The sequence below is a fragment of the Scomber scombrus genome, chromosome 2 (assembly GCF_963691925.1).
Source record: "Scomber scombrus chromosome 2, fScoSco1.1, whole genome shotgun sequence".
Taxonomy (NCBI): domain Eukaryota; kingdom Metazoa; phylum Chordata; class Actinopteri; order Scombriformes; family Scombridae; genus Scomber; species Scomber scombrus.
This window is the reverse complement of record NC_084971.1, coordinates 8006444-8021524: the sequence shown is the minus strand read 5'-3', so window position 1 is coordinate 8021524 and position 15081 is coordinate 8006444. Positions and strand designations below refer to the sequence as shown.

At 39.7% G+C, this 15081-nt stretch overlaps 1 protein-coding gene across 1 annotated transcript in view; it reads left to right on the top strand.

Annotated features, from left to right (window-relative positions):
• Positions 1–14359, top strand: part of chrna8 (cholinergic receptor, nicotinic, alpha 8) — a 40123-nt gene extending 25764 nt beyond the window's left edge. Inside the window, 6 exon segments of the mRNA XM_062427509.1 lie at positions 6383–6462; positions 7119–7286; positions 10718–10912; positions 11427–11513; positions 12897–13006; positions 13760–14359. Coding sequence (XP_062283493.1) covers positions 6383–6462; positions 7119–7286; positions 10718–10912; positions 11427–11513; positions 12897–13006; positions 13760–14359 — 1240 coding nt within the window.
• The last annotated feature ends 722 nt before the right edge of the window (positions 14360–15081 follow it).

Below are 15081 nucleotides of genomic sequence, written 5' to 3'. Positions count from 1 at the left end.
CATGAATACGATTGGACATTATTAGTCAGTTGTTATCCGCAATGGTAAACGAGCCAATGATTGTGACGCACAGCCAATCAGCTTCCATGCTCCTCTTAAACCAAAATTAGGCTTCACTGGTATGACCTCTTCTATCTTACGGACAAGTTCACAGAGAAAATGATCACAAATATTTTATAATGTCACATCAGTACTTGGTTCTCAGGAATTAAGTGTCATTTTTTCATTATCATATTTGGGGGGATTCCACTGTTTAATCTCTTCTCCACAGGCCTCAAGAGCTCCTAATTGTTCTGACAGGGCCATTTATTATTTCCCAATACTGAATTTAAAAGTCATCCACATAGGAAAGTTTTACTGTCATGAATATGAACGTGAATATATGAATAAATCATTATTAAAATGACCATTCTGGAACCTCACTGTTGCTGGTAATTATCAGTGGCTACTGGCTAGTAGCGTGATCAGCCCCGTGGTTAATCAGCTACTGTTCTCATTTCACCTAATTCTGCATACTCTCTGTTCTGTTTTTGTTCTTTGCTGTTCTCTCCTGCTCTCCTCTCTTCTCCTCTTCTATTTATACCAATTTATTTATTGTCAGTAATACATGGACACATAGTCTCGATTGCTGGGGCTCTGTTTACTCAATAACACAGCGGATAGCAAGAATTCCCCAGATGAAATTTCACCCTTGGTTACAGCCTCGTTAATGAGATAATTGAGTCGATTCCCTCTGGGAGGACATAAACCATAACTCCCAGGGGACTTTGCATCTGTTGCCTGCAATTGGCAATAAAGTGTGCCTGCTGAAAAGCGTCAAGTTACTGAAAACGTCAACAGATAAGCTATTGTGAAATACTAATAAAAAATGTAATATTTATGCTTTAATTTATATGAAATATTAATTATATTATTTTCTTTTGTCCTCTATTTTAGACATCAAATGGTTTCATTTTGTTAAAGAGCTGGTTCACATTCAACCTGTAAAGGTCTCAGTGGAAATCTTATTCTGGCTGAGCTCATTTTTATTCATACCTTGGTCAAAGAAGGAGACTTTTATATTGGTTTCTTTGATTCATAGGTCAGTCAAACAGAACCTTTTTTCCATTCGCCCTGCTCGGCCATCATCTCTGCTTTCTACTTGGTTTGGACGGAGATGAGGCTTCTTTCCCTGTTCTGCCACTGCTTGGTAGACGTAAGATTGCAAACACAGAAAGCCATTAGGTTGCTAGGTTTTTCTGAGATTGATATTCAGAATGTGATCTGGACCTGCTCACTGTCTGAGAACTCTTCAAAGACCTGCCAGTGACTGGATGATTTTCCACAGTCCTTTGTGTTTCAGCCTTTTGTTTAAATTAAAAGAACACGTGTGACGTCAGTTTTGTCCCTAAACACAAGCCGCTTTTAGACAGCTTGTTTATTCCAGACAGCAGCCTAAAAACACATAACATCAAGAACGTTTACCATCTTGCTAAACAGCTGTGACAAAAGGGAAAAAAAGGCTGAAAGGCTATTGAAGAACTGCAACTATGGAACACTAGGTCGTGCCTAAGTCAAGTAGGAAGGGAAGACTGTCAAAAAAGAGAAGTGGAAGGGTGTGAGTGATGCAAATGAAGCATGACATCCTGCGACAACTTGCATATGAGTTCGAAAAAATAAGATTACCGTGCGAAAATATTTGCTGTATCTGTCTTTCCGTTCCTTTGGCTCTGGAGGATTGCATTATTCGTTTCCAGGCCTGCAATGCAAAATTAGATTCAGATAATGCAGTAACAGAAAAACTAAATCAGATGCCGTACAATCAGGGAATTGCAATGTTATTCTATGCAGTTATAGTACCATACAAGCATAAGTCATATTAATCAGGAAGAGAGTACCAAAGAGGTATTTGTCTGGTGCTTCTGTTTATCTAACTGAAACAGCTTTTTTTTATACTGCGTCTGACTATAAAAAGCACCAGGGGAGAAAGGTTATGAGATTGTTGACCATTATTAAACTGTCAAGCACCAAGAGAGGGTATTTAACAAGGTAATATTTGTTTTTAATGCATCAGTCCTCCTCAGTGTCCTGTATCAAACACTATCTCTCACACACACACATAAATACACCCAAAAAGATCACACTTGTAGTGGCAGAAAGACAACACGATATAAGGCAGAATTGAAATTGATTGATGGTACGGGCTTGTCAGCCCTACCTTCAAGGTGATTGAGGATTCTTTTATGGGAGATTTCCAGCTTTGCCAGAGTTACGTGTTTGTGAAGGAGAAAGAGGGGGGAGAGGTTTCAATATCTAACAGGGATGATACAGAACATTAAGCAGCTTACGGTGGGGATCAGAGATCACGAACGATAACGACAATATAGTCCTGACATAGACCCAGATTGAAAGTGACATTCCTTATGCATTCAGTATAAATCATGAGTGAGTGAAATAATTTATTTCTATTTTTATGAAACAAGAAAGCAAGCAGGAAAAGTGATTAAATCTATGAGATAAGAGGAACTTTTACCGATCCCAACAAGGACATTAGATCAGAATCAAGATTCCTGCAGGTACAAATAAAGTATAGGAAATACAAACATTGTATATAAAGTTAAAAAAGTAAACTGTAAAGGAATATTACAACTAACAAAGAGAAACACTGACATCAGTCAGTATTTTGATTTGACCAGAATGAATACCGGGAAAACCTCTCTGAGAAACACCAGCTTGTTGTAATTGTTGGAGCTGTGTTTTCTGGGGCAACAGCAGGTTGGCAAAATTGGCCCCAGGCTTAGGGTTGGACTAGACCAAGACAGACTAAATATGTCAGAATGCTTCAAAAGAAGTCCTCGTCAGATTGTCGAATGATATCTAAAACCCTCTCCTTCAAAACCTTTCCGACATTGACAATCCAACAAGCAGCCAAAAAGCTCTTCCATGAATACCTCAACACTTCAGGACCTTTATCTCTTTTTTCATTCTTTCATTTCTTTTCATTCAACAGCTACTTGTATCGATTTTTTGTGTGAACAAAAATCTCTAAGGGGAGATTGTCTAAACGGCGCAATATTTTCCCTAATTCCCTAACCTGCTTTCAAAAGTGATTATTTGAACAGATAGAAAAACATTTGACTTCAGACGTCGTTCCACAAAACTTTTGTTTGTTTCAAGTGTGTGGACTAGGGTAAGTCTGGACCCTGCCTAGAGACAGGCCTGGCATAATAGCTTGTGGGCATTCCCACCACCCACAAGGTTAGGTGTAGGGATCTGTTGCTTTGTCAGTTATGCAGTAAATGAAGGTAGGAGTCCTTGTGTGCTAACCTCTCACTGTGAGAACTGACTGTAGGGATGCAGAATGTCACTTCTCTCTGTGGGGAAGAAGCTGCAGGTAGTGCAGGGGGTAGACAAATACCAAAGCCTCTGGCTGAGGGCTGCTATGTTGAAGTTTTCTCTGGATATCAAGAGGGTTGACTATGTGATTGTTTATGCCTGTGCAGTGTGCAGTAGATAAAAGTTTCAAGCTTTTTGGAGTCTTTTGGTGGGGTCCTGGAGAGGGCTTGCCTGGGGACTCAAGAGACCTGAAGAGACCTTCAATGCTCATGCGAAAAGAAACCTGGGATTGGACGCAACAGCCTGCTTGATCTGAACAAAGTTGGAGTTTTGTCATAGGACTTTTGTGATAGGCATGCTATATCCATGACATACTGTTTGAGGATAAGGGGGTTTGTACCTGGTAACACAAAACATTTGACCTAAGATCAGTGATCAACTCATTTAATTTGTAGACAATGTATTGTACAATGTATGTATTCCCTGCACAATATGCAGTATCAGTCGGGTTCTTCAGTCCACAGCAGGGTAGTCATGCAACCTGTGCTTCATCTAAGCTAGTCACGACTGTTTGGACATTAATGGTTGTGCAGCCTGACTGGTGGAAGATTTGAACAATAGGCAGATGTATGTTCTGTATATCGGCACAGCAACCAACCTTAAACCCATTTCAGATGAATAATACAGGAACCATTTGTTCAGTCCCAGGCATGACTCTAAATATTTCACCATCTGATACAGACACTGAGGATGCTAGAAACCAAATGGAGAGTTTTTTTTTTATTTCTTTATGTTTCTTATGTAAATAATGAAAGCCATCTTTCTGTTGAGCTGCTTTCTTGACATGTACAGGGAGTTTGGCTAGTTGTGAATCTAGACTGTATAACAATGTCTTCCCTGTCCCTAGCAGCATATCTTGATGAAGATCTTTTAAGACATACGGTAACAGTGTTTACAGGAACTAAATGTGAGTGCGAGTGGTGCCATTTCATTGAACTAGAGGACACTGAAGCAGTAAATTCTGTACTGTATGAGAGGAAAGGTCATTTGCCTAAAACCTTGGTCCTCTTCTGATTTTCCTTTTACTTTCTCTTTATCCTACCGTCAACATTTATAAATAGCATATTTTTTTCCCCTTTTAATGTAACTGATGACACCAAATAAAAAAACGGTTAAACTGTCAAAGAATCCCATTGCAGGCATAAGAACTCCATTGGGATTCAACACCTTTATAATGCCCTTATCTTTTCCACATGGCTTATGACCTTTTAGATACATGTTCTACTTAATCAGTGATCTGATTAAGATAATGCATTTAGTGATATCCTGTGATGCTCATGCATGCTCCCTATACATTGTTTAACCACAGCATAATAAATCTCCACATCTTAATAAGGCTCACCAAACAGTTTTGAAGAATCAATTACTTATCCAGGCATTTTCTCAACCTTAATTAAAAAGATTAATTAACTGTATATCCATCCCATCCTGCATTAGTGTTTTGATTGATGGGTTGAAGAATGGGAGACTGAAACCATGTAATTTCAAAAGCTAATGCTTCCCAGGTAATGTATGTTAGCTAGATCTAGTCCAAATACTATTAAAAGGCTAAATGCTAATTTAGCTCATTTATTTTAGGCAATGGATACGAGCTGTTCTGAAATATTGTCACAGCTTCTTTGTTTTTCCCCCTCTGCTAAGTGAAGAGAGTGATTAGATTTAGATTATTGATATTGTCCTGTTATATGTCTCCTGGGCTCCGTCCCAGTGTACTTTGCTGGAAATTTATGTTGTACCTGTCAACAGAAAGCCTTCAGGAAGAGTTTAGGCATACACCTCGCTCCCTCCCCCTTGCTTATAGGTGGGGGGAGGGAGCGAGGTGTATACTATAGGTGTAGAAATGTACTAATGGACAATGATAGATGATGGTTTGAGTCAGGCTGTTTTGTTTGGCTTGGGATGAGCTCTCATTTATTGTACCTTTTTTAGTGTATCCATGGGGGCACAGAGTACTGGAAAATATGAATAAATATGATACTTATGAATAAATGAATAATGATGAACATTGCGTTATTGTCACAGGGAGCATTTTTACTGCTTCGTTGCTTCTGCCATGGAAATGATTTTTTCAGCCATGTATGTTTTTGTGTCCGATTGTCTCTTTTGTTTGTTCCATTATTCAGCGTTATGGCTCAAAATGTGTTCCGCAGATGTAAATGAAATTGGGTGGAAGTTGGGACAGACACAAAACTATGTTTTTCTGGGTTCACTGGTTTACAAGCTATGGTTTTCCGACTAAATAAATGTTGTTATTCTTCTTTATCCCAAAAAATCATGTTGGCCACAAGACAATCAGTAACTACTGTCTATTACAATGTGTACTCTGATGTACATGTGGAATTAGATACAGATACAGTAGTTAAAAAAAAAACATTTTATGTTATCAAAACAACAAATTTGGAGGACTGTGTAGCCTTGGTGGAATGATTCTTTTTGAAAGAACTATATTAAATGCAGCTCTCCCTAATAAAAATTCACTTAGCCAGGATGACTTTTGTATATTTTCTGCTATGCCTCTTTTGACTGCGGTCAATGCCTCAAGGTACTTTTATATCTAGCCCAGAAGAGTCCTTAACATTTGTAATTTGACTGTTGTCAGATACGCGTCTTCTGCTTTTACTCTCTGAAGTAATAACTCGAATATTCTTATGTTCCCATGCATAATTTTATACTTGTTTGAAATGTGTAATTTCCTGATTATGATGTCTGTCCTTTGGTTCCTGGGGGCACATAATCCCCGTCTGTCTGAAGGACGCCTCGATGCCAGACGTGTTTGTTTAAGATAATCAGTCAAATTAAACTCTGTCTGCCTGTCTATCTGCCTGTCTGTCTATACCTACTCTAATCCCCTTCTCCTCTCCTCTCTTTCTCTCTCTGTCACCTTCATTCCTGCCTGCTGTTTTTTCTAGGTTTCTCTCTGTACTTCTGCTGTCTAGCTTTTAATCTTAAAATGCTCTATATTGTACTTTATATTGTGATTACATCCAACCTTTTTTTCTCCCTGTAGTGCTGATGAGAGGTTTGATGCAACGTTCCATACAAATGTGCTGGTCAATGCTTCAGGAGCCTGTCAGTACATTCCACCAGGTGAGACATTCAAGATCTGTCTCTTTTTACTGTAGTACATATTTTCCATTGATAACCTCATCTATTAACACTACAGTATTATTAGCATACACTATTATCCTCATATATAGTTGTTGTTACAATATCCTCACCATCATCAGCATCTTTTCACATTTGCACTACAAGAATCATCATCTAAATGAAAAATGTCACTACCGTCATCATCCTCCACAATCACGTAACTCACTGGGTTTAACTTCCACCTTTCCTGCAACACATGGTTTCAGTGAATTCCATACAAAAAAGTGCATGACCCAAATGTGGTTGACAAATAATTTGTTTAGACATCTATGTTACATACCTTTACATATTACGTATTACAATATCTGGCTTATACGTATTAAGATGCTATTGAAAAGTAGTAAAACATAGCAGTTCAATGTGTCTTATACTCTGTAAATTAAATTAGGGTTAGGGTTAGATGTCTTTTGCCTAACCCTAACCCTAACCCTAAATCTATGACAAACTGGGCTGTTTGTGATGCACTGGTCATATATTCAATATTTTGGCATCAGAATGGTCATTTTCTAAAAGACATTAAAGTAACTTAATAACATTAAAGTTAGTTTTTAGTTTCAAACAAAAGGCAAATAATTTACCTCAACACCTGTCTCCAGGCATCCTGAAGAGCACCTGCTACATTGATGTACGGTGGTTCCCATTCGATGTGCAGAAGTGTGACCTGAAATTTGGCTCCTGGACCCACAACGGCTGGCTGCTGGACCTCCAGATGATGGACGTGGACATTTCTACCTACATACCCAACGGGGAGTGGGACCTCGTAGGTAAGAAGAAAGGAAACAGACAGACACACTAAATCACATGTACACATTTTGAAGTTTGACACCAGTGGAACAAAGGAAAAAGAGATCAAAAACATGTCTATCCAATAGTTTTTAGCTGGTTATAGTAAAAATAATCATTTATGTTACTTATCTTAAAATCTGCTGTTATTTTTCTTACAGGATTAATGGACTTTCTTAATTCACAATAAATTAAACATTACCTACCAGGCAAAAAAGTTTTGACCAGACTGTTTATTACAGTGAACACTACAGTAACAGTCTTGCTTGTCACAAAATATAAACTTATATTTGAGGGATATGTTGGAGCAACAGACTGGAAGTTCCTGCAGGGAATTCTAAAGACTGTCAGACTCTGAAAAAGACGGACAAACTCTTTTAACATTAGGTATTCCCTTTATGTCATTCTCCATGGAGTAAGACAACCAGTCAGTGTCAAACAATTCTGACAGCAGGTGTTTCTGCTACTGGATGTCGACATCTTTGTAATATGTCATTCTCACTGACATTTTGCTGTCTATCAGTCCTAGTTGAAGAGTGCGTCATAGATAGCACAGGGAAGCTTGCTGCTGTTTTAGCCCAGCAGTATGCACAGTTTCTTTAGGATGATGAATTCGGGGACTCTTATACTATTTATTTAATTATATACAATATATTTGTTTTATAAATACAATATAAATATGCACATTTGCACTTTCTTATTTGCTTTCCCTGGCTTGTTGCTGTCTGTCCTTTACATTGTTTCTTTCTGGTCTTAGCTTCTTTAACTCCTTTCTCTCCTCTTTCTGTTGACTTCTTTCACTTTCCATCCTCTCTTTCCATGTGGGAATGAAGAACTCACATAATCTCTAACCCAGGTTTGGGTACTAATCAGAGGCCAACAGAAAAATACACTTCCACACACATGCACACCACATACGTATACACAAAGTGAGGGTACCCAGCTGGCTGGAGGAATGGAGGGGAAGGGGGGCATGGGTTAGTGTGGTGACAGCTGGCCTGGGGATGGTTCACTTAACTCAGGCACAGCCAGGCAGCAAGCCAGCCAAGAACACGCACTGTCCTGGTGCCTCAAAATCAAGGTTGTTTTTTTGTGTGTGTGTGGTAGCTAACCCCAAAATGCGGTGCATATTTTGAAAATGTTTCTGATTGCTTCATTCAGAACCACTAAACACTTGGAGTATGATTGGGTAATACAGCTGTACAATGATGCTCAAGACATAATCAAATTCAGGCTGTTCCAGGTTGATTTCTACTCAACGCTGATTGTTGACTGTGAGTCACAACTGAATCCCTCACTTTCTGTTTATCACACACGCATGCACACACACGCACGCACACACACACAAAGCTAATCTTTCATCAAGTAAAAAGATAACACCACCTGCAGTCCACTTTGAAATGATTATGCATATGAAATCCATCACAGTCATGCTTACCAATCTCCCCTGAAGCACAATAGATTTCACATTAAGATTCAAGGATGATCACAAAAAGCTTTTTACTCTTGTTTCACTTTGACCATCCCAAGGTGATGCTGATTTCTGTTTCTGGTCTGATGTCCGAGACAGATTAATCGAGTAAACGTGAATACGCCAACAAAGATTACTTCTCCAGCTGCTGAGATGTCTCGTGCTGGCGATATGTTTTACAGAAGGTATAATCTGGCTTGAAAACATATCACACAGTCAGTTTACTGGTTTTCTGCCTGAATCCTTTGAAACAGAGAAGCTACAGTGAACATGAATAGCTGGACTGATCTCAGCTGTCCCTCCTTCCCACAACCAGTGCTCGGTTTACACACAATTCAGCCACAATAAACATTAAGTACAACCTAATACACACACGCTCACATGCAGTTCTATGCGTTTATGGGTCTGTTTGTAAAAATGTGAATTTGGAATCCTTGTTTGAACTTTTTTTTTTTATTCTACCAATTTCATTCTCTCCAATCGCCTTTTCCTCCACTAACAGCACCTATTGAGCTGAGAGTTGTAACCAAAACAAAGCAACCAGTAACCAGTAATTTAGAGAATTGATTTTAAAATAACAAAACTGGTTTCTCTGGATTAAAATCCAATTATAGCTCTGCCACAGTTAAACAGTCAGCTCTTGTGATTTGAGTCTGCCCACTTTGTCAACACAAAACAAAGAAGATGTATTTTATCGCCTAACGCCTCCCTGTTGATCTTGGGTGCTGTCCAAATGTGAAAATGGTTAAATCTAAACATACTGATGTTTACAATTGAAGCTGCATCTTTTTTACAGTTTACTGATTACCTACTTTTAATGTTTTAATTTGTGTATTTTTTTATCCTGTCAAATATATTTTATGATGCAATTTGTAAAGCATATTGAACTGCCAGCGTGCTCTATAAATAAATGGCTCGCCTTGGATCAGGAGCTGTTGCTGATGTTGGCAGTAAAATCTATTGACATGCTGCGTGTATGACATTGGACCATACATAAACTTGATCTGACTGGTTTGTAAATCACTGGTTGGTTTCACTAAACATGTTCAGTGATACATCCAGTGAGGATGAAAGTTTTACAAGTAACAGCTGCCAACCAGTCAGCATGTAGATTCCTAACAGAAAGACTGCTCTCAAACAAAAGGCTGACATTTTTGAAGCAGCATTAGATTTGCTTTAGAAAAAAAATGTATGACTTAAAAACAAGTTTATGACCTGGAACTTGACTTTGGACCTCTGTTGGTCCATTTAGAAGGTGAACAGAGTTGAGTAGATTACTGTTTCATATACAAGATTACATCATTGTGTTATGGATTAATTTAGATAAGAGTGCTGTTGTTCCCAGATGGCTACCAAGAAATACGTTTATGGTAAAATCCTAATCTGACTAAAATGACTAAACGTACCTGTGCTTGGTCATGATTTTACCTGCAGATGAAGAAAATGTAGATTTAAGGGCACCACAGAAAACGGCCTTTGTCTTTTGTGTGATTTCAAGAAAGCCAATATTCAATCACTTCCTACAGTCTAGTATGTGATGAAAAACATGTACATAAACACAAAACGTGTTTTGGGCAGTAGTTAAGTGCCATGCTCAAATGTTCATGTGACAGTGGTTATGAAGGGGCAGGAGATCTTTTATTATTCATGTTTCTAAATGACACATTTTTTTCCTTCCCTTCTGCAGATTCCAACCAGAAACCTTCTCTTTCAATAATATTTAAACTCTACCATCACAGGTTGTATTAATGATAGTTGTTAAATAATTAACTGAACTCTCAAACACTTTTGAAAAGACATTCATATTGAAATCAATCGCCACAGCTGCACGTCAACGAGGTCTCTCAAAATCAGTAGGCCGAGCGCGACTGAACACTAGATCTTTATTTTATAATCCTGAGTCCTGACCTCTAATTGACCACCTCTTCATTACCCTCTAAGGTGTGCCAGCTAAGCGTAATGAGCTGTACTACGACTGCTGTAAAGAACCGTACCCTGATGTGACGTTCACGGTCACCATGCGCCGCAGGACGCTATACTACGGCCTCAACCTGCTCATCCCCTGCGTGCTCATCTCTGGTCTGGCCCTGTTGGTTTTTCTGCTCCCTGCAGACTCCGGAGAGAAGATCTCACTGGGTACGAGGCAGAACACACACATCAGCACATCACTACACACACACGTATTCTCTCACAGTGACACCGAGGGACAATGATTCATGATAGTATTTATACATGTTGACCAAAATGTATTTCTCTTTCCTCCACAATGGTGATCTCAGCCCATCAGGTCCCGACACTGTTGCTAACCCATTTATTTGTCATTACTTTATGTTAATTCTGACATTATGGCTTTCAATTAGCATTTTTTGCTCTATTCATTAGCAGATGAATAAACGCTCCATTATAAACACAGCAAACATAATCACCTGAACCAGAAAATGCCAGCTTGTTTAAAAATGCCACCCAGTGAGACAGGGTCACAGTAAATATATAACTTTGAGTGTTCCCTTGAGTTTAGAGAAGAGGGAGCGACCGGCTACGTTTATTTTAAGTTCTCTCGAGTCAAATCAGAGAAAACTCATCCAGGATGAAAAGACCATATCCCCTGTGTTAGCTAATTATCTCTGTGTCTACTGTTTTTTTTCCCCAGGCATCACAGTGCTGCTGTCTCTAACAGTGTTCATGTTACTGGTAGCAGAGATCATGCCTGCCACTTCAGACTCGGTTCCTCTGATCGGTGAGACACTTTTTTGATGATCATCTGACTTTGAAAAGGATGAAAGAGAAAGAAGAGCAATTAGGATGGATTACGTAGCTCATCTTCCACCAAATAGTTACTTGTGATGTATATGTGACATTTACTCTTAATAATGAGTGTGTAAAAGTGTAAAGTACATTCAAAACCAGAAGAATACACTTATTTGATTTCTTGCTGGGAGTATACTTAGAAGAACTCCAATAAGTGTATTTATCAAACTAGTTAGTTTCATGAAAATCTGTGTGAAAAATGCTGAGCTTCACATCTGAATCTGACCTTGATAAGGGAGCTATAGGCACATTTTGGACAGACTACAGCATGAATGCTCTTGGCTGGTTGGTCAGTGTGGATGTTCTTCCTCATTACCTGTTAGCATTTTTGTCCAACAGACAGATAACCTGGGAAAGGTGAATCCTTTACCCAGCAGGCGGTTGGCAACAATAGGTTGCCATGTTGCATTGGCCAGATTTTTCTACCTCATATTAACACCGCAGGGCAGTTCGTAGTGGAAAATGTCCAGTCTTCGCACAGCTTGACCGATATATTGTGGCCCTGTTGTGGGAGGATGGGTGGGAGGGAAGTTGCTGAAGCAGGATGCAGGATTACACTGATGCAGACCAGAGAAGACAAGGCGGCAGGCCATGAGGTAGGAGGGGCAGGCTGCAGATAGAGATGCTGCTCGGCGTCATTTGGCAGCTCAGTGATGTAAAACAAAGCCATTAGCAAAGTCGCCTTTATTGGAATAGACGTATTATCACAGCGTAGATGGAGCAGAACCTAAAGATTGATGACAGAACAAAATGCTGCACTGCATTCACACCGACAGCTTTTCATACAACTCTAATTATATGCTGACATGAAAAAGGAAACTGATATTTGATTGGTCTGCCTCTCTGTGCGGTCACTAATATTACGACTGAAAAATAAAAAATGACTTCTCTTTACCAAGGGAGCATATGTAATGTTTGTATGTAACTTGATGTGTGTGTATGGGCTAGTGTGTGTGTGCTTACATATAAATATTATACCTTTTTTCCCCCTGTGGTTGTCAATGCCTCTGAGCGTGTATAGGAGTTGGCTGTTTCATAAATTAAGAAACAAAATGTTAGTCATCCTTCCACCAGCCCCTGTGGTGTTATGACCTTAGGTTTGTTGACAGGGATAAACTGCCCACTGACTAATCAACTGACTGACTGACTTGGAAAACAGTCTTAGCAAAACAGTACGCTCACCTCTCTTTCTCACACGTAATCTTTTTTTTATTTAAATGCACCGTTCATTTTCAGATAATAGGCTGTTCATGACTCTGTAATAATTGTATTCTACTGAAACTGTGATATGCTGTTTGTATTTCCTTTTCAGCTCAATATTTTGCAAGCACCATGATGATCGTGGGCTTGTCTGTGGTGGTGACAGTCTTGGTTCTACAGTTCCACCATCACGACCCACATGCTGGGAAGATGCCTAAATGGGTAGGTTAAAAATGTGTTTTAAAGTCAATTTTTAACGTTTGATTAAAGGCGCATTACCTTTGTATAATTCAGAACTATTAAGCAGGATCATCTAGGAGACTCTTTGGGGAAAAATACAGCCTGCAGGGTCACATATTAGATGAAGGCAGCTCACATAGCACAATCATTTGCTATCATGATAACTGTCAAAAGAGCACTATTAGCTGTGCAAGCCATTATTATAATAGTACCAATAAACCACAGTGATTGTAAGTATGATGATGTTGTTTTATGAGTTGTTATACAATGGACACATTCCAGTAGGGACTGATTATTGAAAATGATGTTGTCGTTGTCAGTATAATTGAGTTGTGCCCTCCAAAAGGTGCTTACTAATGCCTGTGGCTGTCTCTGTGGGTCACTGGATCCTCATTGTTGCGATCCGCAAAAGTCTATGTGATTATCCACTAATCCTGAAACCATGTGGTTATCAAAAATGAATGCACTCTCTGAAGGTTAACCAACTTCAGCCTCTTGGTATTTTATAACCTCATGGCTTGTTGTGGATTATCCCTCAATCGTGACAAATGTGGTCCACATATAAAAAAGAAAAGTCAATGTTTTAAGATGCAGATCTTGATTATCTCTCCCCTTTTTAAATCTTGCCTTCATTTCTTTTATTTTACCCTTCATCTCTTGATCTATATCCTCTGATCTCTGCGCCCCTATCACCTCTGTCTGCCATCCTCCACCTCATTGTATCTCTTCATCCAGGTCAGAGTCATCCTCCTCAATTGGTGCGCTTGGTTCCTGCGTATGAAGAAGCCTGGAGAAGAAAGCAAAACAGCTGTGAACTCCAGTAGCCCCCCAACTTACAAGTACTCCCACGCACCTCCTCACCATACGAGCACCAGCAGCATTCAGATGAGCACCATACCAGGCCAGGCCTCCACCCAGTCCACCACAACCAACGGGAACATGAACCTCTATTTCGGCTACCACTCCATGGGCACAGACAACCCAGCTTTCCCACCGAGCACTGATTCAGGTGTGGTGGTGTGCAGTGGCGGAGGAGGCGGGGGCAGCCACCCTAACGGCTCTTCCCCTCACGACATCCATTCCGAGCAGTCGCGGACATTGCTGCTGGAGCAGGTTCCAGAAATTTCCCGGATCCTGGAGGAAGTGCAGTACATAGCCAGGCGCTTCCGTGAGCAAGACGAAGGAGAGGCCATCTGCAGCGAGTGGAAGTTCGCAGCCGCGGTGGTGGACCGGTTGTGCCTGGTGGCCTTCTCTCTCTTCTCCATCATCTGTACCTTCACCATCCTCATGTCGGCTCCCAATTTCATTGAGGCCGTGTCCAAAGACTTTGCATAAAGGCTGAAAGAGAGGCAAAAGCTAACATTTCAAATCCTGACATCATTAGAACTGTGCCACAAGAGCCTCCCTGCTTACTACGACACGGAGGCACACGAGATCCTGTATTTTAAAATTGTTGTTATAGTGCTTCAGAACCAAACCTGTCCCTGTGTTCTTACATATTTGTCAGTAATACTGTATGTACTAACACGGTACATACAGTATGACAAGTAGGAGGCTGAGGTTACATGCAGTAGTTAATGATGTAGAAACTCACACGTTTGATCTGTATCCCCGCTGCGTCGCATCATTTACCTGCAGTCACACGGGCTTCACATCTCATCCGAATATTCTGCTCACGCTCCTTTCAGCTTTTTCTGTTCAAAATTTTCACTTCCTTACACTAGTGTATTTCATCTTCTGGAGGTGTCATCAATAAAGTAAATGTTTTCAGCAGTTACTCAAGGGTCTAAAGAGTTCAATAAATAGTCCTGAAATTGTTGTCTCAGGCCTGATCTTAATGATCTGGTGAAGAAAGTGTAGTGTACATCTCATACTTCATACTACACCTCTTTATTATGATTATTTTCATTTAACATGAATCCGTTGATCATTTTCTCGACTATTTGATTTGTCGTTTTGTATATAAAATGTCATAAAACTGTGAAAAATGCTGTTATAATTTCCCAGTTGTTCAGAAACACAAAGATCATCATATATGACATAGAAAAGCATGACAT